A 26,550-nucleotide genomic window follows, 5' to 3' on the forward strand; every position below is an offset into this window, starting at 1 on the left:
TCTTCCTGACTTCAAGACAGCTGCCTTCTTGCTTTAGCCTCACATGGCAGAAAGAGGACAGCAATCTCTCTTCTTATAAGGGCACTAACTCCATCATAAGAACCCCCCTCTCATGACCTCATAGAAACCTAATTAGCTACCACAAAGCACATCCCCAAATACTATTTCACTGGGTATTAGGTCTTCAATATATGAACTGGGGTGGAGGCAGGGGATGCAACTCAGTCCATGTAGCTCCTCATGTTCTAGAAACTGCACAGAGTCTAGTGTGTCATCTGTCTCTGTTAGTACAAGGGACCTTTGTGATGTGTTAAAATTTCCAGGATTGCAATCGGTCTCATATGACTTCAGTGGGTCTCAAAGTTCTGGTAACAGACTGGGGAAGAAGCTTTGTTACACTCAGTATCTATTTACCAACAGGAGGGTTACTTCTGGGATGATCTCCTGATGACTAACTAGCTCTTGATCTTTTCAAGTTCCAAGGGCAAAGTTTCACTTATCAAAACATGCACTAAATTTCAATGTGTGCCTTCTTTTTTGTTAATTTTCCCCACAGGTTGCTCTTATTCCCCCATCTAACCTGTTCCCCTTCCTCAGGTTTGGGAGGAAGTTAATTCTCAAGTGGTGTTTCCTCCAGCTGGCTGTCGCTGACACCTGCGTAGCCTTTGCGCCCACCTTTGTCATTTACTGTGTGCTACGCTTCCTGGCTGGCTGCTCTACCGTGAGCATCATGACGAATAATATTATGCTGCGTAAGTAAACACGTGGCGTCTTTGACATTTTCCAAGCCTGGACTTCGACTTTGAGACTCCATCTTGGAATTCAAAATCCTGTTTGTGTTTTCTGTCAGTTGTAGAATGGACAGTGCCCCGATTCCAAGCCTTGGGAATAACGGTGGCAGTCTGCACGCCTTGCATAGGACAGATGATCCTGGGAGGACTGGCTTTTGCCATTCGAGACTGGTACACCCTTCAGCTGGTGGTCTCTGCACCATTATTTGTCTCTTTTCTTTTCTCAAGGTAAAGGCTTTATTTTTCCCTTTGTCTTAGAGGATCCTGGGGTGCAAGATACATGGAATCAGGTCCTGTGAATTCTTTTTGGTTCTTAGTTAAGAACTCGAGCACATGCTCTTTTAGTAAGGCCTATGCACATTTCAAGGAACTGAATGGGTAGAGTTGCCAGATAATTTCAAGGACATTCAGTTAAGTTTGAATTTCAGGTAAACAACAAAATCTTTTTGTAGAATATTCCAAATATTGCATGGAGCATAGCTACACTAAAAATTATTCACAGTTTATGTGAAATTTCTCTCTCTTTCTCTTGTTTTAAAGATTTTATTTATTTATTTGACAGAGAGAGATCACAGTAGGCAGAGAGGCAGGCAGAGAGAGAGAGGAAGGAAGCAGGCTCCCTGCTGAGCAGAGAGCCCGATATGGGGCTCCATCCCAGAATCCTGGGATCATGACCTGAGCCGAAGGCAGAGGCTTTAACCCACGGAGCCACCCAGGTACCCCATGAAATTTCTCTTTATCTGAGAGTTCTGTATTTCTATTTCTCAGCCTGATAGAATGTAGGGTGTTTTATTCAAGTAAAATTTCACATAAACAACAAATACTTTTCAGGATGAGTAGGTCCAAAATATTGCACGGGAGATGGTTATACTCAAGAATTATTCATAGTCACTATTTATCTCAATTCAGATTTAACTAGACACACTATTTTTATTTGCCAAACCTGAAAATATTCCCGAGAATAAGAGTGAGGGGGTAATATGACTCCTGCTTTATATTGCCGGTAGTGAAAAGGTACTGCATGGAGAGGTCATCCTCCCAGTTTTCTAGTTATGGTAAAGAGGAACGTAAGTTTGTGTTTCCTGGTATAACAGAACAAGAGGTAGATATTAGATGGGAAGGGAGAGGCATTTCAGGACAAAGCATATGGACACATATGGCTGCACCTCTGTCTTCTTTGATCAGGTGGCTGGTAGAGTCTGCTCGGTGGCTGGTTATCACCAACAAATTCGAGGAGGGCTTAAAGGCACTGAGAAAAGCTGCACAGAGGAACGGAAGGAAGAATGCTGGAGAAGCCCTCACCGTGGAGGTGAATAGGAAGAGAAGTGGGTTATGGGGTATAGGAAACCTGTGACCTTGGTGTCTATAGGGTGAATAAAAGGTGGGGACACAGTTCTGGCTTCGGGTCCTCTTGCCTCATTGTCCTGGTTCTCAGTGGCCATCCACGTTGTCTGAGTTGATATAAAGAGAATATCCTGTTGCTGGGAACTGAACACAAGATATTTTTACTCAATAAGAGCAGATAGCTCTTAGTGTTTATAATCATAAAGATTGTGTATTTGTTAAAGAAAGTAATACAAATGAAACCATTTCTTTCCATTCATATTCTGATGGCCTTTTTTTGAGGAAAGTAAGACCAGTAGAAGGGAGGCTTAGTGACCATGCAAAATAGAACATGGCAACTTGGTCATACACTCTTTCACCCATGGTAGTTACCCCGTGCCTCTATGGACCCCTCTGTTCTCTCCAGGAAACATGGCATTGGCCACAATAGTCCATACCTCTGCTTTGTGGAGTTTACATTCTATTTATTACAAGTTCCAAGAGCATGACAAGTTCCAGAGAAGTCTCCCCCCGCCACTGCGGGCCTGGATGACAGTTATTGTTATGGATCATTAAGTAAACCCTTCAGCCTATCATGAACATGTACATTATTTATCAGAAAATTATAATGTGCTAGTCATGGTGCTTGATCCTAAATTGCAGTATGGGACGGAATTCCATTTTTATTAGTATTAGTATTTATTAGTTTAGTATTAATAAGAGAAAAATCAGGACATCTTAAAATTAACACATATTATGAGATCTGGCTTCTTAAACTTTTAACTGTATAATAACAGTGTTGTAATTGTAAATACAATGATCTCTCAAACTTTTTTGTCTTGCATGACTAAAACTCTATACCCATTGAATAGCAATCTTCCATGTTCCTTCTCCCTGCTCCCTGATAACCACAATTCTATTTATTGTTTTATTTATTTTAATATTTTATATACTTCATATAAGTGGAATTGTGCAGTATTTTTCCTTCTGGGACTGCCTTATTTCATTTAACAAAACTTCCTTGAGATTCACCTATTGTAGCACCTAGCAGGACTTCCTCTGTTTATGAATGAATCATATTCTTTTTTTATGTATGCATCACATTTTCTTTACCCATTTATCCACTGGTGGACATTCAGTTGGTTTCCTTGGTTTGGCTATTGTGAATAGTGCTGCAGTGAACATATGTGTGCAAATATCTCAAGATCCTGTTTATAATTCTTTGGGGCTTAACTTTAACCTTTCTGTTTGCGATGGTAGGGGAATGGAAAGGATTCTCCTAGAGACAAGGAACCATCATCGTCCCCTGTTTAATTGGAAAAGGAAAGGGTTAGGGTCTTGACAGTCAAAGAGGAGCAATAAAACATGTTTGAAGACATGTTCAATGGCACATCTGAAGGATTTTTCTTAAAACCACTTTATGCGAGTGATGAATAGCGAGATTCTACCCCTGAAACTAATAATATGATATGTTAACTAACTTGAATTTAAATAAAATCTTTTATAAAAACCCAACTTTATGGAGGTATGACTAACATACAAAGAGCTGCATGTATTTAATATATACAAGTTGATGAATCTAATAAGTATACATCCAAATGTCGACACCACAACCCATGCAATAAACATATCCATCATCACCTGAAACTTTCTCCTGCCCTTTTTATTCATTATTTTTGTGATAAAACTCAATGCAAGAACTCCTAATAGCAAATTTTCAATATATAGTATAGCACTGTAACTAGAGACACTATGCTATACAGTGAATCCTTAGAACTGATCTCACATAAGTGAAACTTTGTACCCTTTGACAAGTATGTCCTGGTTTTCCACGCCCCCCAGCATCTGGCAAATACTATTCTGTTCTCTGCTTCTTTGTTTCAGATCTTACATCTTAGTCTCTAACCCTTTGTGAGTTGATTTTTGTGTACAATGTAAGATGTTTCCGGTTTCAATCTTTTGCATGTCAGTATCTGTTTTCCACAACACCATTCATGGAAAACACTATTCTGTCCCCAGTGTGAATTCTTGTCACCACTGTCCGAGATCAAGTGACTGTGTATGCTTAGTCTAATGCTATTCTGTTCCATTGGGCTATATGTTTGTTTTTATACTAGTACCATACTGTAGCTTTGTAATATATTTTGACATCAAAACATGTGATGCCTCCGGTTTTGTTTCTTTTCATAAGTTCTTTGATTGTTAAGGGTCCTCTGTGTTTCCATATGAATTTTAGGATTGCTTTTTTTTCTTTTTTAAATTTAAATTCAATTAGCCCACATACAGTACATCGTTAGTTTCAGATGTAGTAGTCAATAATTTATCAGTGCTTGTGTTTTCTTTCTTCTAGTGAGGAACAGCTGACATACAACATTGCATTGGTTTCAGGTATATGGCATAGTGAGTCAACAGCTCTACGTTATACTATGCTCACAAGTTTAGCTGTTGTCCCCATACAGTGCTAGCACCCCACCATTGGCTATATTCTCCATGCTGTACTTCCCTACTTCATGACTTATTCATCCCATAACTGAAAGCCTATACCCTCCACTCCACTTCATCCATTTTGCCCATCTCTTCACCTCCCATCCCTCTGACAACCACTGGTTTGTTTTCTATATTTATTCATCTGTTTCACCTTTTTGTTTTAATTTTTTAGATTCCAAACATAAGTGAAAATGTATGGTATTTGTCTTTGTCTGACTTATTTCACTTACCATAATATCCCCCCAGGTCCATCCAGATTGCCACAAATGGCAAAATCTCATTCTATTTTTATGGCTGAGTAATATTCCATTAATATATATGTCATATACATACATATGTATTATGCATAAACACACCTTCTTTATCCATTCATCTATCAGTGGACATTACACTGCTTCCATATCATGGCTATTGCAATAACACTGCAATAAACACAGGGGTTTTCTTTGGGTAAATGTTTAGTAGTGGAATTACTGGATCTCATGCTATTTCTATTTTTAAAGATTTATTTATTTATTTTAGAGAAAGCGTGAACATGCATGGTGAGTCAGGGAGAGGTGGGGGCAGAGGAAGAGGGAGGGAAATCCTCAAGCAGACTTCCTGCTGAACATGGAGCCAAATGTGGGTCTTAATCCAGGGACCCTGAGATCATGACCTGAACTGAAATCAAGAGTCAGATTCTCAACTGACTGAGCCCCCATGGTGCCCCTCTATTTTTAATTTGGAAGGAACCCTCCATGCTGTTTCTGCACCAATTTACATTCCCATCAACAGTGTTATGTCCTCTTATTGAATTGTTCCCTTTATCATTAGGTAATGCCCTCTCTACCTCTTGTTACCATCTTTTTTAAAAGTCTATTTTGTCTGACGTAAGTATTGCTACCTGGCCCCCCTTTTTTTCTTTTTGCTTCCATTTGCATGGAATATCTTTTTCCATTCTTTCACTTTCAGTCTGTATGTTTCTTTAGGTCTGAGGTGAGTGTCTTGGAAGCAGCATATGGAGGGGGGGGTCTTGTCTTTTATTTATTTATTTATTTTTGGTCTTGTCTTTTAAAATCCATTCTTCCACCATATGTCTTTTGATTGGAGACTTTAGATGATTTACACTTAAAGTAATTGTTGATCTAGATGTATTTCTTGCCATTTTGTTTATTGTTTTCTGGTTGTTTTATTGTCTTTCTCTGTTCCTTTCTTCTTCTTTTGTTCTCTTTTCCTGTAATAGATGACTTTCTTTAATGTTGTGCTTGGCTTTCTTTCTCTTTATTTTTTTGTGTATCTATTACAGGTTTTGGTTTATGGTTTTCATGAGGTTCATATATAGCATCCTAAATATATAGTAGTCTATATTAAGTTGATGACCACTTAAGTTTGGACACATTCTAAAAGAACTTCCTTTTTATTTCCTTCTCCATATTTTATGTATATAGCACCGTGTTTTACATCTAATTACTGTGTGAGCCCCCATAACTAATTCTTTTTAAAAATTATGTTATGTTAGTAACCATACAGTATGTCATTAGTTTTTGATGTAGTGTTCCATGATTCGCTGTTTGCATATGACACTTGGCACGGACACCCAGTGCCAATTCTTTACATGTAATTGATTTTACTACTTTTATCTTTTTAAAAAAAATTTTTATTTTTTATAAACATATATTTTTATCCCCAGGGGTACAGGTCTGTGAATCTCCAGGTTTACACACTTCACAGCACTCACCAAGGCACATACTACTTTTATCTTTTAACATTCATACTAGCTTTGTAAGTAATTGCCCTCTACCTTTACTGTATGTTTGCTTTTACACATGAGATTTTTTCCTTCCAGAATCTTCTCACCTCTAATTATGGTCCTTTCTTTTCCATGTAAAGAAGTCCCTTTAAGGGGCACCTGGGTGGCTCAGTGGGTTAAGCCGCTGTCTTCGGCTCAGATCATGATCTCAGAGTCCTGGGATCGAGTCTCAGCAGGGAGCCTGCTTCCCTCTCTCTCTCTGCCTGCCTCTCTGCCTACTTGTGATCTCTCTCTGTCAAATAAATAAATAAAATCTTAAAAAAAAAAAAAGAAGAAGTCCCTTTAACACTTCTCACAAGGCCAATTTATTGGTGATGAGCCTTTTTTTTAATTTATTTTTTATTTTTTATTTTTTATAAACATATATTTTTATCCCCAGGGGTACAGGTCTGTGAATCACCAGGTTTACACACTTCACAGGTGATGAGCTTTTTAAAAAAGATTATTTATTTATTTAATAGAGAGAGCATGTGCACATGTGTGGTGGCTGATGCAGAAGGAGAGGGAGAGAAATCCTTTTTTATTTTTTTAAAGATTTTATTTATTTATTTGACAGACAGAGATCACAGGTAGGCAGAGAGGCAGGCAGAGAAAGAGAGGGAAGAAGGCTTCCCGCTGAGCAGAGAGCCTGATGCGGGGCTCCATCCCAGTACCCTGAGATCATGATCTGAGCCGAAGGCAGAGGCTTAACCCACTGAGCCACCCAGGCACCCGTGTGGAGATAAATTTTAAGCAGACTCTGTGCTAAGCACAGAGCCTCACACAGGGCTCAATCTCGTGACCCTAAGATCACGATCTAAGCTGAAACCAAGAGTCAGATACTTAAACTAGGTGCCCCTGGTGCTGATGAGCTTATAAAACTTTTGTTTGTCTGGGAAACTCCTTTTCTTTCCTTCCCTTTTGAATGGTAATCTTGCTGGGTAGAGTATTCTTGGTTGTAGGGTTTTTTTTTCTTTTCAACACTTTGACTCTATCATGCCATCATGCCACTCCCCTCTGGCCTGCAAAGTTTCTACTTAAAAATCAGCTGATAGTCTTATGGGGTTCCTCCTGGTATGTAACTAGTAGCTTCTCTCTTGCTACTTTAAAAATTCTCTCTTTATCTTTAATCTCTGGTATTTTAATTATTGTATCATTGTGTGGAAATCCTTGGGTTCATCTTAATTGGGGTTCTCTGGCTTCCTTAATTTGGATATGTGTTTCTTTTCCCAGGTTAGGGAGTTTCTCAGCAATTATTTCTTCAAATAAATGTGGGTTTTTTTTTTTTTTTTTTGCCCCTTCCTCTCTTTTCTTCTTCTGGGGCCCCTATAATGTGAATGTTTGTTCACTTGGTGTTATTCAAGAGATCCCATAACTTATCCTCATTTTTGAAAAATTCTTTTTTATTGTTGCTTTCAGTGTGTTTTCCATTATCCTGTCTTCCAGATCACTGACATGCTCTTCTACATCCTCTAATCTACTGTTTATTCCCTCTAGTGTCTTTTTCATTTCAGTTCTTATATTCTTTATCCCCGATTAGTTCTTTTTATATATTTTTTTTTTCTATCTCTTTGTCAAAGTTCTCACTGAATTCATCCACACTTCTCTCCAGTCTGATGAGCATCTTTATGACCACTACTTTGAACTTATCAGGTAGATTGGTTATCTCCATTTCATTTAGTTCCTCTTCTGAGGTTTTATCTTATTCTTTCATTTGGAGCATATTCCTTTGTCTCCTAATTTTTCTTGGATTTTTGTGTTTGTTTTTATGAATTATGTGGAACACCTACTTCTCCTAAACTTGAAGGAATCATCCTGTGTATGCTTATTGCCTGTGTAGACTCTCTGTACCTGGTTACTTGTGCTGTATGGCTAGAGCTGTGGCTGGTGTGGGCTAGGGACCCAAGGGATTCTGTTTTGGGACTGTCCTTGGTGGGTTGCCTGGCGCTGAAGTGGGCATGGGCCAGGGTGTCCCAGGGTTCTCCATGCAGAGGGCTCCCTGTAAGGACAGCTGAGCTGAAGTGAATGCAAGCCTGGGGTTCTTGGGGGCTCTCCATGCAGAAGACATCCTAGCAGGATAGCTGAATCTTAAGCGGTGACAAGCTGGGGTATTCTCTGGTCTCTCTGCACATTCTTTCATTGGTTCTCTCTGTGAGTTCTGAAGCTGAAGTGGGTGCAGGCTAGGGAGTCCCAGGACACTCTGTGCAGGGGACACTGTGGAAGGCCGGTGGAAACTGACGTGAGTTCAGTGCAGATGAAGAGGTGGTCCAGGGAAGTTCACTCAGGAGATGCCCTGGAAAATCATTTGGGACAAAGGGGGGTTTAGAGTGGGAGGTCCTGGGGTGCTCTACACTGGGGATTCCCTGGTAAGTCATCTGGAAACAGAGTGGTGCTGGCCTGGAGGGTTCTAAAGGGCTTTGCACCTGTGTCATATAGATGAGACAGCTGGAGCACTAATGAGTGTTGGTCAGAGGTGTCTTGGTGTGCACCACACTGGGCCACCTTGGTGGGATAGCAGGCTGGTGTGGGCTAGGGGTCCAGGGCTTACTGAGACAGTAGACTGGTGAAGCTGCCTGGACCCTGCTCCATCTGCACTGTCAAGGTTGTAAGGAAATGTAAACCCTGGTGCTTGCCAACTTCTCTGACCTGGAAAGAGTTCCAGTAGCTCCCCTGCCATTTGGCAAAGTTGTAGGGCTTAACCTTTTATATTTCATATGCTCTTTTAAACTGGCTTTTTTTTTCTGTGCCCCAGGGCAACAAGTCTGCTCATAGTCCCACTGCAGTTTGCAGTGTCTGAGGTGGGAACTCCCTTTGTTATTGTGTCTCCATTTCTCTTGCAATTCTCTGCGTGGTCTATCTTTTCTTGTGCAGAAGCTGTTCAGTCATCCCTCAGATCTTCTCCAGGATTAATTGCTCTATAAAGAGATATAGATCGGTGTGTTCTATGAGGGAGGTGAGTTCAGGGTCTTCCTATGTTGCCACCCTGGACTACTCAGGATTGGTTCTTTCTTTTTTTTGTTCTTTTAAAAACATTTATTTGATACTTCATTCTAAAGGATTTGATGCATTTTATAGCATTCACATATGTGAATCACTTGTGAGGAAAACAGAAATCAAAATTTAAAAAACATTAAGACTGTATAAAGAATAACACTAGGGGCGCCTGGGTGGCTCAGTGGGTTAAGCCTCTGCCTTCGGCTCAGGTCATGATCTCAGGGTCCTGGGATCAAGCCCCACATCGGGCTCTCTGCTCAAGTGGGGAGCCTGCTTCCTCCTCTCTCTCTCTGCCTGCCTCTCTGCCTACTTGTGATCTCTCTCTGTCAAAAAAAGAAATAAAGAAATAAAATCTTAAAAAAAAAGAATAACACTAACGCATAGACTATATATATATATATATATATATATATATATATATATATATATATTCTCCACATGTATTTTGAATCCATCCAGCCATTTTTCAACTCCACTGCTACCACTATAGTCCACATCCTTCTTCCCTCTGGCCTAGTTTCTCTCCCACCTCCACTGTTGCTCTCTACTCATCCCTTGCTCAGAAAGTAGCTAGAGTGGCGCACCTTAATGGCTCATTCCGTTAAGCATTCAACTCTTGGTTTTGGCTCAGGTCATGATCTCAAGATCCTGAGATCGAGTCCAACTCAATCCCCATCAGGCTCTGTGCTCAGTGGGGAGTCTGCTGGAGATTCTCTCCCTCTGCCCCTCCCCCCACTTGTGCATGCTCTCTCTCAAATAAATTAAATTTTTAGGGGGGGGGGACCGAAAACAGCCAGAGGATACTTTAGAAACATAAGCCTGATCCTCTAAACCACCTTCTCCTGCCTAACAACATCTATAGGTTCTCTCTTGAATTTAGGATAAAAGTCAACGTCCCTCCATATGACCCACTAAGCCTTTTGTGGTTTGGTGCTGACAACTTCTAGCAGCCACTGTTGATTTTGAGCTGCCCATTAACTATTTGTACTTCCTGATTGCAACCTAGTTTTCTTTTAGGGAATCACCTCTTTACCTTTGGATAAAACAGTCTGGTGGAACCCTCAGTCTGGTGTCCTGTCTTTTCCTAGGCATGGGGCAAGCTTTTTTTTTTTGCCAACATATTTTAAGAACAAGGCCAATAGATGATCTGAGAATGAGTCAACTGACAGAGGTAAAAGTTGGTTAAAGTTGATTGATCCAAGAGGCAAGTACCCAGACCTGGCCATACCTACTACAAGACTCTTCTTCCTGGACTTCCTGCTCCTAGAACTTTGGAGATTCCTGAATCCCGCCTATTTTAAATCCTTTCCATCAATTCAGGATTGTTTTCTCTATTTCTGTAAAGAATACCATTAGGATTTTGATAGGGATTTTATTAAATCTATAGATCACTTTGGGTATTATGGGTATTTTAACAGTATTAACTCTTTCAATCCATGAATATGGGATATCTTTCCATTTTTTATTTGCCTGCTTTAATTTGTTTCTTCAGTGTTTATAATTTTTAATATACAAGTTTTTCATCTCTGGTTAAGCTCATTTCTAAAGACTCTATTACTTTTGAATTTATTGTAAACAGGATTTTAAAAAAATACCACACCCAGGGTGGAGCCCCGTGTAGGGCCTGAACTCACGATCCTGAGATCAAAACTTAAGCTGAGATCAGGAGTTGGATGCTTAACTGACTGAACCACCCAGGTGCCCTGAACAGGATTGTTTTCTTAATTTCATTTTCAGATAGTCTGTTGCTGGTGTATAGAAATGCAACCGATTTTTGTATTTTGCTCTTGTGTCCTGAAACTGAATTCATGTATTGTTTCTAACAAAATTTGGAGATGTCTTTAGGGTTTTCTGCATAAAAGATCATGTCATCTGCCACCAGAGATAATCTTTTTTCTTCCTTTCTGGTTTGAATGCCTTCTGTTTCTTTTTCTTATCTAATTGCTCTGGCTAGGACTTCTCAATCCTATGTTGAATTAAAGCATCATTCTTGTCTGGTTCCAGATCTTAGAGGAAAAGCTCTAAGTTTTCCACCATTGAGTATAATGTTAGCTGTGGGCTTTTCATATATGACCTTTAAGGTAAGTTCCTTATTTCTTGAAAGTTTTTAAAATCATGGATGTGGGTTGAATGGTGTCAGATGCTTTTTTTACATCTATTGGGATGATCATATATTTTCTAACCTTCAATGTTTTCTAACCTTCATTCTGTTAATGTGGTGTATCACAATTTTAAAAATATGCATATGTTGAATTATCCTTGCATCCCAGGAATAAATCCAACTGAGTCATGTGTGCAGCCTGTGTGTGCTGTTGAAGTTGGCTGGCTAATACGTCGCTGATAATTTTTTCACTTATGTTCATTGGGGATACTACCCTGTAGTTTTCTTTCCTTATGGCGTCTTTGTCTGACTTTGGTTTCAGAGTCATACTGCACTCATAAAACAAATCTGTTAGTATTTACTCTATTTTTTGGAAAAGAATGAGGAGGATCAGTGTTCATAACTTACATGTTTGGTAGAATTCACCTGTGAAGGCATCTGGTGTCAGGCTTTTATTTCTGGACTACATTTTAAAAAAATTTCTAGTTAGTTGACATACAGTTCAATATTGGTTTCAGGAGAAGAGTTCATTGGCTCATCATTTATATATAATATCCAGTGCTCATAATAACACATGTCTTCCTTAATACCCATTACCCATCCCTCCCATCTTCCAACCACTTCCCTCCATCAACCCTGTTCTCTATACTTAAGAGTCTCATGATTTGTTTCCCTCTCTCTCTCCTTTCCTCCTCCCAAATGTTCATCCATTTTGTTTCTTAAATTCCACAAAAGAGTGAAATCATATAGCATTTGTCTTTCTCTGATTGACTTATTTTCCTTAGCATAGTACACTTTAACTCCATCCATATCATAGCAAATGGCAAGAATTCATTCTGTTGATGGCCAAGTAGTATTTATAAATATATATATATATATATATATATATATATATATATATATATACATACTCATACACACACACATACATACCTATATACCACATTTTCCTTATCTATTCATCAGTTGATGGGCATTTGGGCTCTTTCCCTAGTTCGGTTGTTGTTGATAATGCTGCTATAAACATCAGGGGGCATGTACTCCTTTGAATGTGTATTTTTGTACACTTTGGGTAAATACCTAGTAGTGCAATTGCTGGATCATAGGGTAATTCTATTCTTAGCTTTTTGAGGAACCACCATACTATTCTCTAGAGTGGCTGCAATAGTTTGCATTCCCACTAACAATGTAAGAGAATTCCCCTTTCTTCACATCCTTGCCAACACCTGGTTCTTGTGTTATTAATTTTAGTCATTCTGACAGGTGTGAGTTGATATCTCATTGGGGTTTGGAAAATTGAAAATTTTCATTAGATTTTGATGTAGTGTTCAATGATTCATCAGTTGCATGTAACACCCATGCTCCTCTCACCATGTGGCCTCCTTAATACCCATCATCCCAGGGTATTTGTGCATTTGAAGAAGCAGTAGCGTCTTCCAGTCTTTACAGTCTGCTTAGCAGGAAAAGCCTTTCACCACTCATCTTGGCTGGAGATTCTGGGTAAGCCAGTTAGCAGGGTTGATCAGTGGGTCTGCTCCTTGGGCTCATGGATGTGTGAACTTTTTGCCAGGGTCTGCAGGTAGATCCACTGCCAGCTTCATGAAGAGGTGGGCCAGGTTGTGGGCTTGCTAAAGCCTCTCTGAAGTAAAGCAAGGGTGGAATGTGAATAGCGAGAGAAGGACATAGCCTGGATTACAGATGTGCAGGAGCTGAAAGCTACTTGAATGGAGTTACATTTGAAATGGGCCTTACAGGTTGAGGTAAAACTAGCCAGGTTTAAACCAAGCAGGGATATGACTAAATTTCCAATTGAGAGCAGTCCAAATGGCGGAAGAGGGGCCAACCCAGTGGTGTGCTAGTAAATGTTTAACACCTAACATTATAGGAGGGGAGAAAAAAGCCATAGATCTCAAATTTGTGGTGATCATCAATTTCTGTAGTATGAATACTACCACCATTGTCAACAAAAGCCACCAGCATCACGGTGATTGTTTTACAAACTATCTAAAAATTTAACGAAGGGCTTTTGTGTATTTGTACCTGCTAATTCCAGGACAACAATGGGCAGTTTCATGCTTTTCACCCCCACATGGTATTATGATGGGCACAAATAGTTGTGTTTTTTTTTAACTAGCAAAGGACAATCAGAGAAAAAGAAAAGATTAATTTAAAAAAACAAAGATCCAGCAGGCTCCCATTTGAATATAGGCTTCCTCTTTCTTAATTAAGAATTTTACCAGGTACGAGTTGCTCCTTGACTTCCCATAAATGACCTGATATCACCTCCCTAAATTCTTCCGGAAATACAACTCACATCTCTGCTCACCAAAAGTGAATGGCCAGTGTGAAATAACCCATCAGCATCTCCCAGACGTTTACTCTGATACTGGATATGATTTAGGCCAGTCTCACAGGCATGGCAGCCCTCATTTGGCCCAAGTTTAAGGTATGCTTGGAGCCCATCCTTAGAGTACTGCCTATGACAATGACCTGTGTTCATGAGTTTCTGGTGTTAGTTGCAGGAAGGAGATGCTGTCTTGACTCTTCTCTTCCAAAAGCACAAAGCCAGCATTTTGCTGCTTGAACTAGCTCTGCAATTGAAAAAGACATTCTTGGGATGCCTGGGTGGCTCAGTTGGTTGGACGACTGCCTTCAGCTCAGGTCATGATCCCGGAGTCCCACATCAGGCTCCCAGCTCCATGGGGAGTCTGCTTCGCTCTCTGACCTTCTCCTCGCTCATGCTCTCTCTCACTGTCTCTCTCTCAAATAAATAAATAAAATCTTAAAAAAAAAAAAAAGAGAAAGAAAAAGACATTCTTAATCTGGTAGGTCCTCACTTAGATGATCTTACATTTCTCTAAATTCCCTTCCTCATGGAATTTTTCCAATGGACTTCATGGTATTGTTTCACTTGTAAAGGCAGGATGAGAATTAAGTCAATATTATTGGAATAATTAGTAAGTAAGTATTTGAGGTTTGCTGGATATAATTCCATCTACGTATTTATAACCTAATGTATGGGTAGAAAGTCTTCATGAAAAGGTGCTATTATTTTTCTCTACCTATTTCTTCTCCCTCTCCATCTCCTCCTCCTCCTCTCCTCCCCTCCTCCTCCCTCCTGTCCTCCACCTCTCCTCCCTTCCCCCCTCCTCCTTTTCCTCCTCCTCCTCCTCCTTCTTCATGACAGAGAGATCGGGGTTTAGAAATACTTAATAACCTGCAAGGTATACACCTAGCATGCTGCAGGGCCATTAAGCAACTCCAGATTATAACCAACTTGGGTATGAGTTATTCTACATCAAGATGCCACCCTGGTTTCATTCTCAGATTTAATTCTAGGCATCACCTTCATGGAAGCACAATATGCCAGGAATTCCCTCAAAGATACTGAATGAAGAACCAAAATAAAGGCTCTCAGGAAATGTCATTTTTCCTGAGGTAAACAGCTTCTTTGCAAAGGATGGCTGGCTGAGAACCAAACGTAACGTCCAGGTCTTTCATGCCCATCTAGCATAAATGGAGCTTTGGACCTTAATCCAAGTAACTCACATTTGATTCCCTTCCTGATCTGAATATCTAACATACACACCCTTTCTGATGCCTGACAGCCCACTCAGATCTTGTGTTTAAAAATTCTTTTATTTTCCCGAGGCTCCTTCAACTCCCTAATTCACCTTTCACATGTCAGTGTCTTTCTGAGGTCTTGATTTCCTCCTAAATATAACAGCAAGTGGTCTAGCTTATCCTCTGTAGGGGGGGGGGCGCTCCTAATGCTCACATTGTGTGACAACTGAACAGTTTCTTGTGGCGGTTGTTGTTGAAGGTTTTGAGATCCACCATGAAGGAGGAGCTGGAGATAGCACAGGAAAAACCTTCCGTGCCTGACTTGTTCCACACTCCCATCCTGCGCAGAAGGATCTGTTTATTGTCCTTCGTGAGGTAGGTTTCACACTGTGCATGAAGAATATTAAAATAGTGGAGACATGAATCTATTCCTATCAAAGGATACAACAGGCTGTAGGGACAGATTTGGAGATAAAACGTGAGGAAGCCAAAGATAATTGTGTTTTTTAGTTACAGAAAGACTGACCCAGAACTAATTGTGCAATGAGTTTTGTTTATTAGGTCAACTTACCAATGGAAATGAAAGCTGTGAACTTCAATCACAGTAGAGATTTTAGCTTTAAGTTTCTTCACTTATTAGTTTCCATGTCAATGGAGATAAAATCACAAAGAGTTGGGATGTCTGGCTTGAGCCCCACACTGGGTGTAGAGATCACTTAAATAAACTTTAAAAAAATTCTTCAGTGCACCAATGTATATAGCTTGATGGATATTTGAATATGTAAATGTGCAACCATCACTCAAATTAGGATATAGAAAAAACTCTAAAACCCTTGAGTGCCTCATAAGAATTATGTATTCTTTCTTTTTTTTTTTTTTAAGATTTTATTTATTTATTTGACAGACAGAGATCACAAGTAGGCATAGAGGCAGGTAGGGAGAGAGAGGAGGAAGCAGGCTTCCCGCTGAGCAGAGAGCCCTATGTGGAGCTTGATCCCAGGACTCTGGGATCATGACCTGAACCGAAGGCAGAGGCTTTAACCCACTGAACCATCCAGGCGCCCCAGTATTCTTTCTTTAAAAAAAAAAAAAAAGATTTTATTTATTTATTTGAGAGAGAGAGAGAATACAAACAGGGTGAGGGGCAGAAGGAGAAGCAGACTCCCTGCTGAGCAGGACTCCTAGATCATGACCTGAGCCAAAGGCAGATGCTTAACTGACTCAACTACCCAGGGGCTTCCCTCATTGTATATTCTTAAGAATACCCTCACCCACCAATTGTTACCAAAAAGTAACCATTATAACCTCCAATTTATGCAATATTTTGTGATAGTTTTAAAATCACCACCACGTAGAATATTCTACAAAACAGACCGTACCTTTGTGCTTGAATACCAACCACTGGCTGCCTGTCTGATGATATTTATGATTGTGGTCTGTAGAACCTAGGGTCTAAACGTAATGACATCTATCTTTCTTCTTTTGTTCCCTGCAGATTTGCAACCTACATGCCCTTTTATGGCCTGATTCTCCACCTCCAGCACATTGGGAACAATGTTTTCCTGTTCCAGGTTCTCTTTGGCATGGTCAGCCTCCCCGCCAATTACATTGCCCTTTTGGCCCTGAATCATATGGGCCGTCGAGTAAGCCAGATGATTTTCGGGTTCTTACTTGGAATCTTCATTCTAACCACCACGTTTCTGCCTGAAGGTGAGAAAAGAGCACAGGTTGGAGAAAAGAAATATCTCAGGGACTTAGGGACTAGACTCACACAAGGAAAGGGAGAATATGGCTCTAATGATTCCCCAAAACTGATCTGAGGATTTAGGACAGATTCTACCATTATGCAGCTGGGAAAGAGTCATAGCTCAGTAAGAGCTGGTGCAGACGTATGGCTATCCTTATCACATTTGAGAAGTATCTGGTACTGTATCTTCCTTAAAGTTTCTCTAGGAGACCAATTAATCACTTGCCCTTTTGGCTTTGACCGATCACACTTGTAATTGTAAATGACAGTATCATGTCCAATATATATTAATTTTATCTCATATGAGCACACAATACCCTCATTTCTGCTGTCTGGTTATTTTCTTATTACTACAGCTTCGGTGACAATTTACTCCCTGATGTCTACCTATATTCACTTGTGTGTCTTGTATTAGGTCACCATCACTGCAATCATGGTTTAGGGAAGACTTTTGATTTCAAGAAAATAAAAGTATCTTGTTTTCAAGCAGAGAAGCAGGCTTTAGGAACAAGGAGTGAAGCAGTTAAAGCCTCTCTTAGAATCTATTTTACTAAATTAAATGATCTTATGTAATGAATAGAGGAACGGTGGTGGTCCCGTGCTTTGCCTAATTCCCAGCATAACTGTGTATGTTACAGGATCCCAGACTGGTAGCTCTACCCTCATCTTGGATGTGTGCACTGATGCATGTTTGCTGCTTGACCACAAGTGTACTCCAATGTTGTAACACTCTCATGATATATCTTTTTAAATTATTGAGTAGAAAATGGACTCTGAGATTTCCTTTCAGAGGTTTCCAAAGTCCAACAATTGTTCCCCTAACACAGGTCTTTATTCTTAAATCTTCAAATATTGCTCTAGATCAAGCTAGTCTCCAGCTTATCCAGAACATGATACAAATGTCTTATTACTCTCTGCCGCAATACTAGCCCCACGTTAATATCATGTGTGCACCCAGGTTTTAAACTCCTCAAGGGCATTGATGAGTTTTACGTTCCTCAGTAATTGTTCATATGGAGTCCCACTTTATACATGAAAGGCAGAGGAGACACTGGACAAAATAAATGAAAGTGAACTCATGTTCCCCTCTCCATCTTTGGCAAATCTCTGATGTGTAAGGGAGAGGTAATAAAATAACTCGGGTTTTTTATTCTCTGTTTAAGTTGTAACATACAGATAAGTCACATTTCTCAGCTACTAGTCACTCCACGTTCTCTGCCTCTGTGCACTTTTTCTACAATGTATTTAACACATGCAAACATGTCCAATTATCTTTTTCATTTGTTATTTGGTGGATGGTGACTCTTTTAGCTCTGATTTCCTGAGTCTCGCTGGTCTTCCTCTCCAGAAATGCAGACTCTGCGTGTTACTTTGTCAACTTTGGGAGTAGGAGTTTCTTCTGCAGCTCTCATGAGTTCTTCTGCCCATGGAAATGAACTAATCCCTACCATAATCAGGTACAAATCTCATGGAAGCTCTAGCAGGGTCAAAACAGACCTTCCCCAGCTAATTAACATTTATAGTGGAAAGAACACTGGTGAGTTATCAGAAGCATCAATTATAATAGCTTTTTTAAAAAAAGATTATATTTATTTATTTATTTATTTATTTGACAGAGAGAGAGGGGGAGAGAGAGAGAGAGAGGAGAAATACAAGCGGGGGTAGTGGGAGAGGGAGATGGAGAAGCAGGTTTCCTGCTGAGCTGGGAGCCTGATGTAGAATTCGATTCCAGGACCCTGGGATCATGACCTGAGCTCAAGGCAGACACTTAACAACTGAACTACCCAAGCGACCATAATAGTATTAATAGTAACAAAAATTACAACCTAAATTTAAACTAAAATTTATTAAAATTTGACTTTGGCAAGGCACTGTGTTCTTTTTTAACATACCATCCCAAATAATCTACAGAACCACTCAATGGTAGATGGTATGGATAAGAGTATTTTTTAAATGATGAAAGTATGTGCTAATGCACTTATGCACTTGAAAAAAATTGCTAGCAAACATGACAGCATATTTGAAATGTAAGAGTATATCGTCAACCTTCATGTATCTAAACACTATTATGATATCTCCCATAATTTAGACAAAATAATAAATCACAAATTACCTGCGTGGATTTATACCTGTGTTTGTATTGTTTGCACTCCAAGGGCAACAGCGACAGGAATCCTGGGAATTGCTTCTAACTTTGGAGCAGCCATGGCTCCCCTCTTGATGATCCTAACTGTGTATTCTCCCCACCTGCCCTGGATCATGTATGGAGTCTTCCCCATCCTCTCTGGACTTGCTGTTCTCCTCCTTCCTGAAACCAGGAATCGGCCTCTGCCTGACTTCATCCAGGATGTGGAAAAGGAGTGAGTAGACCCCCTGGCTGCCACTTAGGGAAACCGTGTGCTCTAGGTCTGTGACGAGGAAGGCAAGACACCGTTCAGGATCACTGTCCCCTGGGAAAGATTTATGAATTTAAAAAAAATCTTTTTGATTTATTCATTAAAGAGAGAAAGAGCACAAGCAGTGGGAGAGGCAGAGGGAGAAGGAGAAGCAGACTCCCTGCCCAGCTGGGAGCCCATCGTAGGGCTTGATCCCAAGATTCCAAGATCATGACCTGAGCTGAAAGCAGACACCCAACCATCTGAGCCACCCAGGTGCCCCTATGAGTTTTATTTTATTTTATTTTTAGTGAGCTATATGCCCAAATGGGACTTGAACTCATGATCCCAAGACCAAGTCACCTGCCCAGCAACTGAGCCAGCCAGCTGCCCCTCCCAGGGAAAGATTTAGACCTAGACATATGTCATCTGGTCAGTGCCTTTGGTTTAGCTACAGCTCCATACCTCTTCACACTGACTTTAGACACCCCGTGGCTCCCCAGGTCACACAGACTGGCTCTGCCCAGAGGCCAAAATTAGGTGCCTTAGGGTGACAAACACACCCTGAAGGTATTTCATAGACACACACAGATCCAGACACCAGGATCTCATCCCTCAGATCCCAGCAGCCCCCAGCTGGGGGAGTGCAGTGAGCTCCCCCGAGTGTCTGAGGACTGCCCTGGTCACTGAAGAATCTGAATCTACCTCAGGGGAAGAGTCTTGTTGGGCTGCCTGTGAGATCCAGACCAGCTGCTGGTTTCTGCTGGGAATGCAACTGTTGAGAAAAGTGGGAAAGGAGGAGTAAATATTGGTTGGTTGGTTGGTTGGTTGGTTGGTTGGTTGGTTTTACACAGAACAAGAAATTTTATTATCTTGAATGCTGGTGCATTCAAACAAATAACAAGTTTAATTAATCAGAGGGAAACCTCATATACCATGGCAGATTTCTGGGAAGGTTTCAACCCTTTAAAGGTTGAAGGCATAATTGTTCAGTCTTCTTTCAGATGGAGGGCTTCCTTTTTACTTGACATTTTTACTTTAACAGTTGTTATGAAGTTCAACCAAAGTCTTTGACCTGTAAGGTTAAATGGAAAACAGAGTGAAAAAAATTGTTAGTATTAGATTTTGTTTTCTTTGTTCTTTCATATACATGGTACTGTCTAACTTTGAAATTTTCATATGGGCATCTTAATTTTTGAGTTTTTAAAAATGGTAAGACCATGAATTTTCTTGCTTTATGGATCGTAGTAGCTTCACAAATGACTAAGATACATGTACAAACAAAATTTCAGATGCTCTCAAAAACATATTTGGAGATATAGCACATGCGAGATATATTTCTTTTTGGGTCCTTGTCCTTTTGGGATACTGAAGAAAACCCAACTTAAAATATAGGCATTTTTTGGGTCATGGGGCCCACTAAAAAAGGAAGGAAGGAAAGAAGGAAGAAAGGGGTGCCTGAGTGGCTTAGTTAGTTACATATCTGACTCTCAATCTCAGGTCAGGTCTTGATTTCAGGATCATGAGTTTAGCCCATGGGCTTAAATGGGCTCCATGCTGTGCATGGAGCCTACTCAAAAATAAAATAAAATAAATAAAATATAGGCATTTTAATTGATCAAAAATTTTTGAACTTTTAAAATTTTGAAGAATTTTTTAAATTTTTAAAAATTTTTAAAAGTTTAAAAAATTAAAAAATTTTTAAATGATCAAGAATTGGAAAACGGGCGCCTGGGTGGCTCCGTGGGTTAAAGCCTCTGCCTTCAACTCAGGTCATGGTCCCAGGGTCCTGGGATTGTGCCCCGCATCGGGCTCTCTGCTCAGCAGGGAGCCTGCTTCCTCCTCTCTATCTGCCTGCCTCGCCGCCTGCTTATGATCTCTGTCTGTCAAATAAATAAATCAAATCTTAAAAAAAAAAAAAATCGGAAAGGATTTTTAAACTTTTGTATATCGCCCTTACCTCTTTCAAATCCCTTTGGCCTCCAGATCCTTTGGCCTCCAAAGGTGAGAGTGGGAGTTGAAACTATGGAAGCTGCCTTCCCAGAATTTACTCAGATCCTTCAGGCAGGGGTCCTGGTTTTAATCAAAATTGATGGATCAAGAATCAGTTTGTTTTAAAGAATGCAGGACCTATATGTTGACTTGATGTCTTCTCATTTTTGTGCTTCTTTGTTGGTTTCATTGTATTTTTACCAGGAAAGAAGGCCTAAGAAAAACAAAGAAGGAAGATACCTTCATGAAAGTGACACAGTTTTAAGGAGTTCCAGTAATGAACTGCTTAATCAAGGAACAAGACAGAGGAAGGAAAGTCAAGATCATCCCCAGATACTGGAAAGATCTGTAAAATAAACAAAACAAAAAGCTATAAAGGAAACATGGATCCCTTTTATAATTGCAGAACTAAGTAACTATGCAATAGCTACAGTTAATCATAATGAGAAGTTTGGGGAAAGCCCTAATACTTGAAAAGGTTTTTTTATTCTTGATGTCTCGTAGATATACAATGTTCTATTAGTTTCAGGTACACCACTTAGTGATTTGACAATTCTATACATTCAAAGTCATAATATCTTTTAAAGGAATCATAGTAAAATATGTGCAAAATTATAGACATCCAGCATCTTTCTGGACAGAGAGGTAGAATAGAATTTAAAAACTTAGATTTTGCCCCAGTTAATTGGTAGAGTAATTGCTGGAGTAATTACAATGGAAAACTCCATCTTTGGGGACAACTCCAAAAAGAGTTCCATATGTATCTACAAATTAATAATAGGCAAAATGATTCAGAAAAATGAGGCTCATGGAGGGAGGATGAGGTAGGTTTTGGGGGCAACATATGCTGGAATGAGACGCAATAGGTCAAAAACACAATAGCAGATGCCTTTACAAATCCAAAGAAGTCCAGAATGATAAGGTAGCATAGTTGACACTTGAAGTTTGATCATTATCAGTGATTTCATTATCAATGATTCATTGATCATTATCATTATCAACAAATCATTATCAATGATTTATGATGATTAAGGGTATCATAAATCACTGACAGAAATAAGTAATTACATAATAATTACCATTATATGATTTTATAAATAAATGCCTGGGGCGCCTGGGTGGCTCAGTTGTTAAGCATCTGCCTTCGGCTCAGGTCATGATCCCAGGGTCCTGGGATCAAGCCCTGCATCAGGCTCCTTGCTCAGCGAGGAACCTGCTTCTCCCTCTCCCTCTCCGTCTGCTTATGTTCCCTCTCTTGCTGTGTCTCTCTCTGTCAAATAAATAAATAAAATTTTTAAAATAAATTAAAAATAAATAAATAAATGCCTAATTTTTAAACTTCATTCCCTAAACCAAAAGAATACTCCATGTGATTAAAAAGATATATAGAACAATTAAACCATGTTATTCAATACAAAACCTGGCTACAAAATCTTGGGGTTACAAAAGTGTTCTGCATAGTAAAGCAAATGCCAGAAATCTAAATGCCTAAATACTCGTTTAAAACCTCTGTTGGTCCAGCCCTAGAGATATAAGAGAAATCTAGAATAATACTCATAAAAATTATAAAAAGCTGTAAATCTCTAGTGGTGTACCTTTATGAGATTTTTATTTTCTTTTTTTGTAAGTCTCTGTATTCTAAGTTTAAAAAGGATAATGAACCATTTAAAAATATTATAAGGAATTATCAAAAATAAATTTCAGAGGCACCTGTGTGGCTCAGTCACTTAAGTGTCCGACTTTTGATTTCAGCTCAGGTCATGATCTCAAGGTTGTGAGATTCAGCCCTGGGTCAAGCTCCAAGCTAGGTGTGGAGGCTTCTTAAGATTCTCCTTCTCCTTCTGCTCCCCCCACTAAAAAATTGCAAAAGACAAATTAAAAATTTTCAAAATGGTTCTATATTAATATGTATATCTAATAAATATTCATGAAAAGTACATAATTCAAGATTAAATAGTCAAAAAAGAAAAAGCAGGGGTGCCTGGGTGGTTCAGTGGGTTAAGTCTCTGCCTTCAGCTCAGATCATGATCTCAGGGTACTGGGATCGAGCCCCACATTGGGCTCTCTGCTCAGTGGGGAACCTGCTTCCCCCTCTTTCTCTGCCTGCCTCTCTACCTACTTGTGATCGCTCTCTCTCTGTCAAATAAGTAAATAAAATATTTTTTAAAAAACCCAAAGCATATAATTTTCAAAGAAAAAAGTCTTGCAACTAATGGATCATTGAACACTACATCAAAAACTAATGATGTGTTATACAGTGGCTAGCTGAACATAATTAAAAAAAAAAAGAAAAAGGTCTCATAATAATGCAAACCTGTACAAAACCACTGGAATTTAAAGACGTTCAAGCGAAAATAAAACACTGAAGAACCAAGAGAGACTGTGGACTCTGAGAAACAAACTGAGGGTTTTGGAGGGCAGGGGAGTGGGGTATGGCTGAGCCTGGTGTTGGGTATTAATGAGGGCACGTATTGCATGAAGCACTGGGTGTGGTGCATAAACAGTGAATCTTGGAACACTGAAAAAATAAAATTAAATTTAAAAAAACAACTTTTATTTTCCAAAAGACCAAAGATTTGTAAATAGAAATTTGTTAATTGATGGCAGGATTATAAAATAACACTTACTATGGAACTGCTTAAAACACTGGATAGTGTCATTATATAGAACTCTAAAAATCTTTAATTAATCCAGCAATCATTTGTTTGGCATATAATAATCATCAAGCAGTATGCTGGGAACCTTGGATACAAAGAGGAAATGAGGGGTGCCTGGGTAGCTCAGTCGGTTAAGCGTCAGACTCTTTTTCAGCTCGAGTGGTGATCTTCTAGTCATGAGATCGAACCCAGCATCAGACTCCATGATGGACATGGAACCTGCTTAAGATTCTCTCCCTCTTCCCCTCCCTTTCTCAAAAAAAAAAAAAATGATTATGACATCAAAGATATAAAAGAGGAAGGGTAAAAGGAAGGATACTTGATAAGTGAATGAAGATAAATGGCTATCAGCGGAAAAAGGATTATTTCATGAGATGTATTCTGTAGACCTCATTGTAACCACCAGGCAAAAATCTAGAGCAGAGACACAAAACATAATAAAGGGGGAGACTGAGAAAATCACCATGGAAAACCACCAATTTACTAAACTAGACAAAAAACAAGAAAGAGAAACATGGGAAAAACAAAAACAGAAAGCAAAAGATGGAATAGCAGTAGTAAATTCTTACGTATTAATAATTACCCTAGATGAAATGGCTTGAACTCACAAATCAAAAGGCACAGAGTGGCTGAATGGACTTAAAAATTACCTGAATATATACTGCTCACAAGACAGTGAAAGCATGGAAGAATAAATTCCAAGCAAGTGGAAACGACAAGGCAGGCATAGCCTCACTTACATCAGATAAGATAGACCTCAAGCCAAAAAGGGTAAAAGAAGACCAAAGAAAGGTTATTATATGATATCAAAGAGATCAATACATCAAGAAGATATAGGTATCACAAATATATATGCTTCCAATACCTAAGCATTGAAATATATTAAGCAATTAATAACAGAACTTAAAGGGGGACACCTGGGTGTCTCAGTTGGTTAAGTGGCTGCCTTTGGGTCAGGTCATGATCCCAGCATCCTGGGATGGAGTCCCACATCCGGCTCTTGCTCAGCGGGGAGTCTGCTTCTCCCTCTGCCACTCTCTCTGCCTGTGCGCTCATTCACTCTCTCTCTCTGACAAATTAAAAAAAAAACCTAAAAAAAAAAAAAAAACAGAACTTAAGGGAGAAACAGACAATATAATAACAATAAGAGATTTTAATAACTTACTATCAGCAATGGATAGAACAGCCAGCCAGCCAATCAATAAGAAAATACTGAAATTGAAATGCACTCTACAACAAATGGACTTAGTAGACCAGAGCATTCTACCCAACAGCAGCAGAATACATCCCTTTCATCCAATATTCAAAGATGTGTAGTCTCATATTTTTCTCACTTCTTTAAAATGCTGAATATCTAAATGTATAGATATAAACAAGGCAATTAAAAATTTCATGCTTTAAATCTCTTGAACAAACCAGACCCCAACTTCAGTCCACTGCTGGTACAACACCCATGCTGGTGCCCTTGTAGAAATAAGTTTTAAAACACCCTGGGGCGGGGGGGTTGACTCAGGGTTTGGACATGGGCTTCTGGGACTCAGACAACTACCACAGTGATCACAGTTTTGCCATTTAAACACCAGTCCAAGCCTAGACAAACCTGCTCAGCATTGGTTCCTTGAATCCTTTCTCTTTGCATATCTAATGCAATAGCTCAAATTCCTTTATTCCTTGAGTAACCAGTAATCCTGTTTGCCTAACTATTTGCCTAATAATAACATCCACTTTTGATGTCAAAAGTATCCCACTGAGTATGAAAACTTTAGGGTCACTCTACATATTCCTGACTGGAAAGAGGCTACATCTAAGAGTTTGGAGAAAGGAAATCATTGGTAATGCATTCAAGCCTTTTGATGATGATTAAAAATTTTATCATGAACCCTGATCTGAGACACTGACCTTGAGTCATATACAATGTCATCCAGATTATTATTGCCCAAGCCTCCTTTGGGATCATAGAAGCAATAAATGATTGGGTAAAAAGAAGAAAATAATGAGCCGTGCTCACTGTCACAGATTAGAAACTGCTTCCTGGAGACTCTGCATGATACCTTCCTTATTCCTACACAATATTAAAAGGACTCTCAAGATGTCAGTTCTTCCCAACTTGATCTATAGATCCAATGCATCAAAATCAAAATCTATGCAGATTATTTTGTAAATATCAACAATTAATTCTGAAGTTTATATGGAGAGGCAGAAGAGATTCCTCAAAAAATTAAAAATAAGACTACTATACAATGCAAAAATTCTACTTCTGGATATATACCTGAAGGAAACAAGGAACACTGTGTTGAAGAGGCATCTGTACCTGCACGTTTACTACAGCATTATTTACAACAGCCAAAACATGGAAACAACCTAAGTGTCTATCGTCGGATGAATGGATAAAGAAGTAGCATGAAATACCATTCAGCCAGAAAAAAAGAAGGAAACCCCACCATTGGCAACAACATAAATGGATGTTGAGAGCATTGTGCTGAGTGAACTAAGTCAGACAGGGAAAGACAAATACTGTATGATCTCACTTAATGTAGACTCAAAACAAAACAAAAAACACACATAGAAAAAGAAATCACATTTATGGTTACCAGATGTGGGGCAGTGGGAGGGATTGGATGGAGGTGGTCAAATGCAATAATTTCCAGTTGTAAGATAAATAAATACCGGGGATAAATAAATACAACAGGGTGGCTATAGTTAATTCTGCTGTATGATATATTTGAAAATTGCTAAGAAAATAGTCTTCAT

At 39.3% G+C, this 26,550-nt stretch overlaps 1 protein-coding gene across 2 annotated transcripts in view; it reads left to right on the forward strand.

Moving 5' to 3' along the window:
* LOC131814332 (organic anion transporter 7-like) overlaps positions 1-22,868 on the forward strand; it is a 34,371-nt gene extending 11,503 nt beyond the window's left edge. For both annotated transcript variants that reach the window (XM_059145112.1, XM_059145104.1), the window contains 8 exons: positions 598-752; positions 851-1,019; positions 1,977-2,100; positions 15,288-15,403; positions 16,524-16,738; positions 18,124-18,232; positions 18,932-19,135; positions 21,347-22,868. In XM_059145112.1, the coding sequence (XP_059001095.1) occupies positions 598-752; positions 851-1,019; positions 1,977-2,100; positions 15,288-15,403; positions 16,524-16,738; positions 18,124-18,232; positions 18,932-19,135; positions 21,347-21,407 (1,153 nt within the window). In that variant the 3' untranslated portion in view covers positions 21,408-22,868. The remainder of the gene's footprint in view (positions 1-597; positions 753-850; positions 1,020-1,976; positions 2,101-15,287; positions 15,404-16,523; positions 16,739-18,123; positions 18,233-18,931; positions 19,136-21,346) is intronic.
* Positions 22,869-26,550: the final 3,682 nt, after the last annotated feature.

Source organism: Mustela lutreola, chromosome 1, assembly GCF_030435805.1.
Source record: "Mustela lutreola isolate mMusLut2 chromosome 1, mMusLut2.pri, whole genome shotgun sequence".
Lineage (NCBI taxonomy): Eukaryota > Metazoa > Chordata > Mammalia > Carnivora > Mustelidae > Mustela > Mustela lutreola.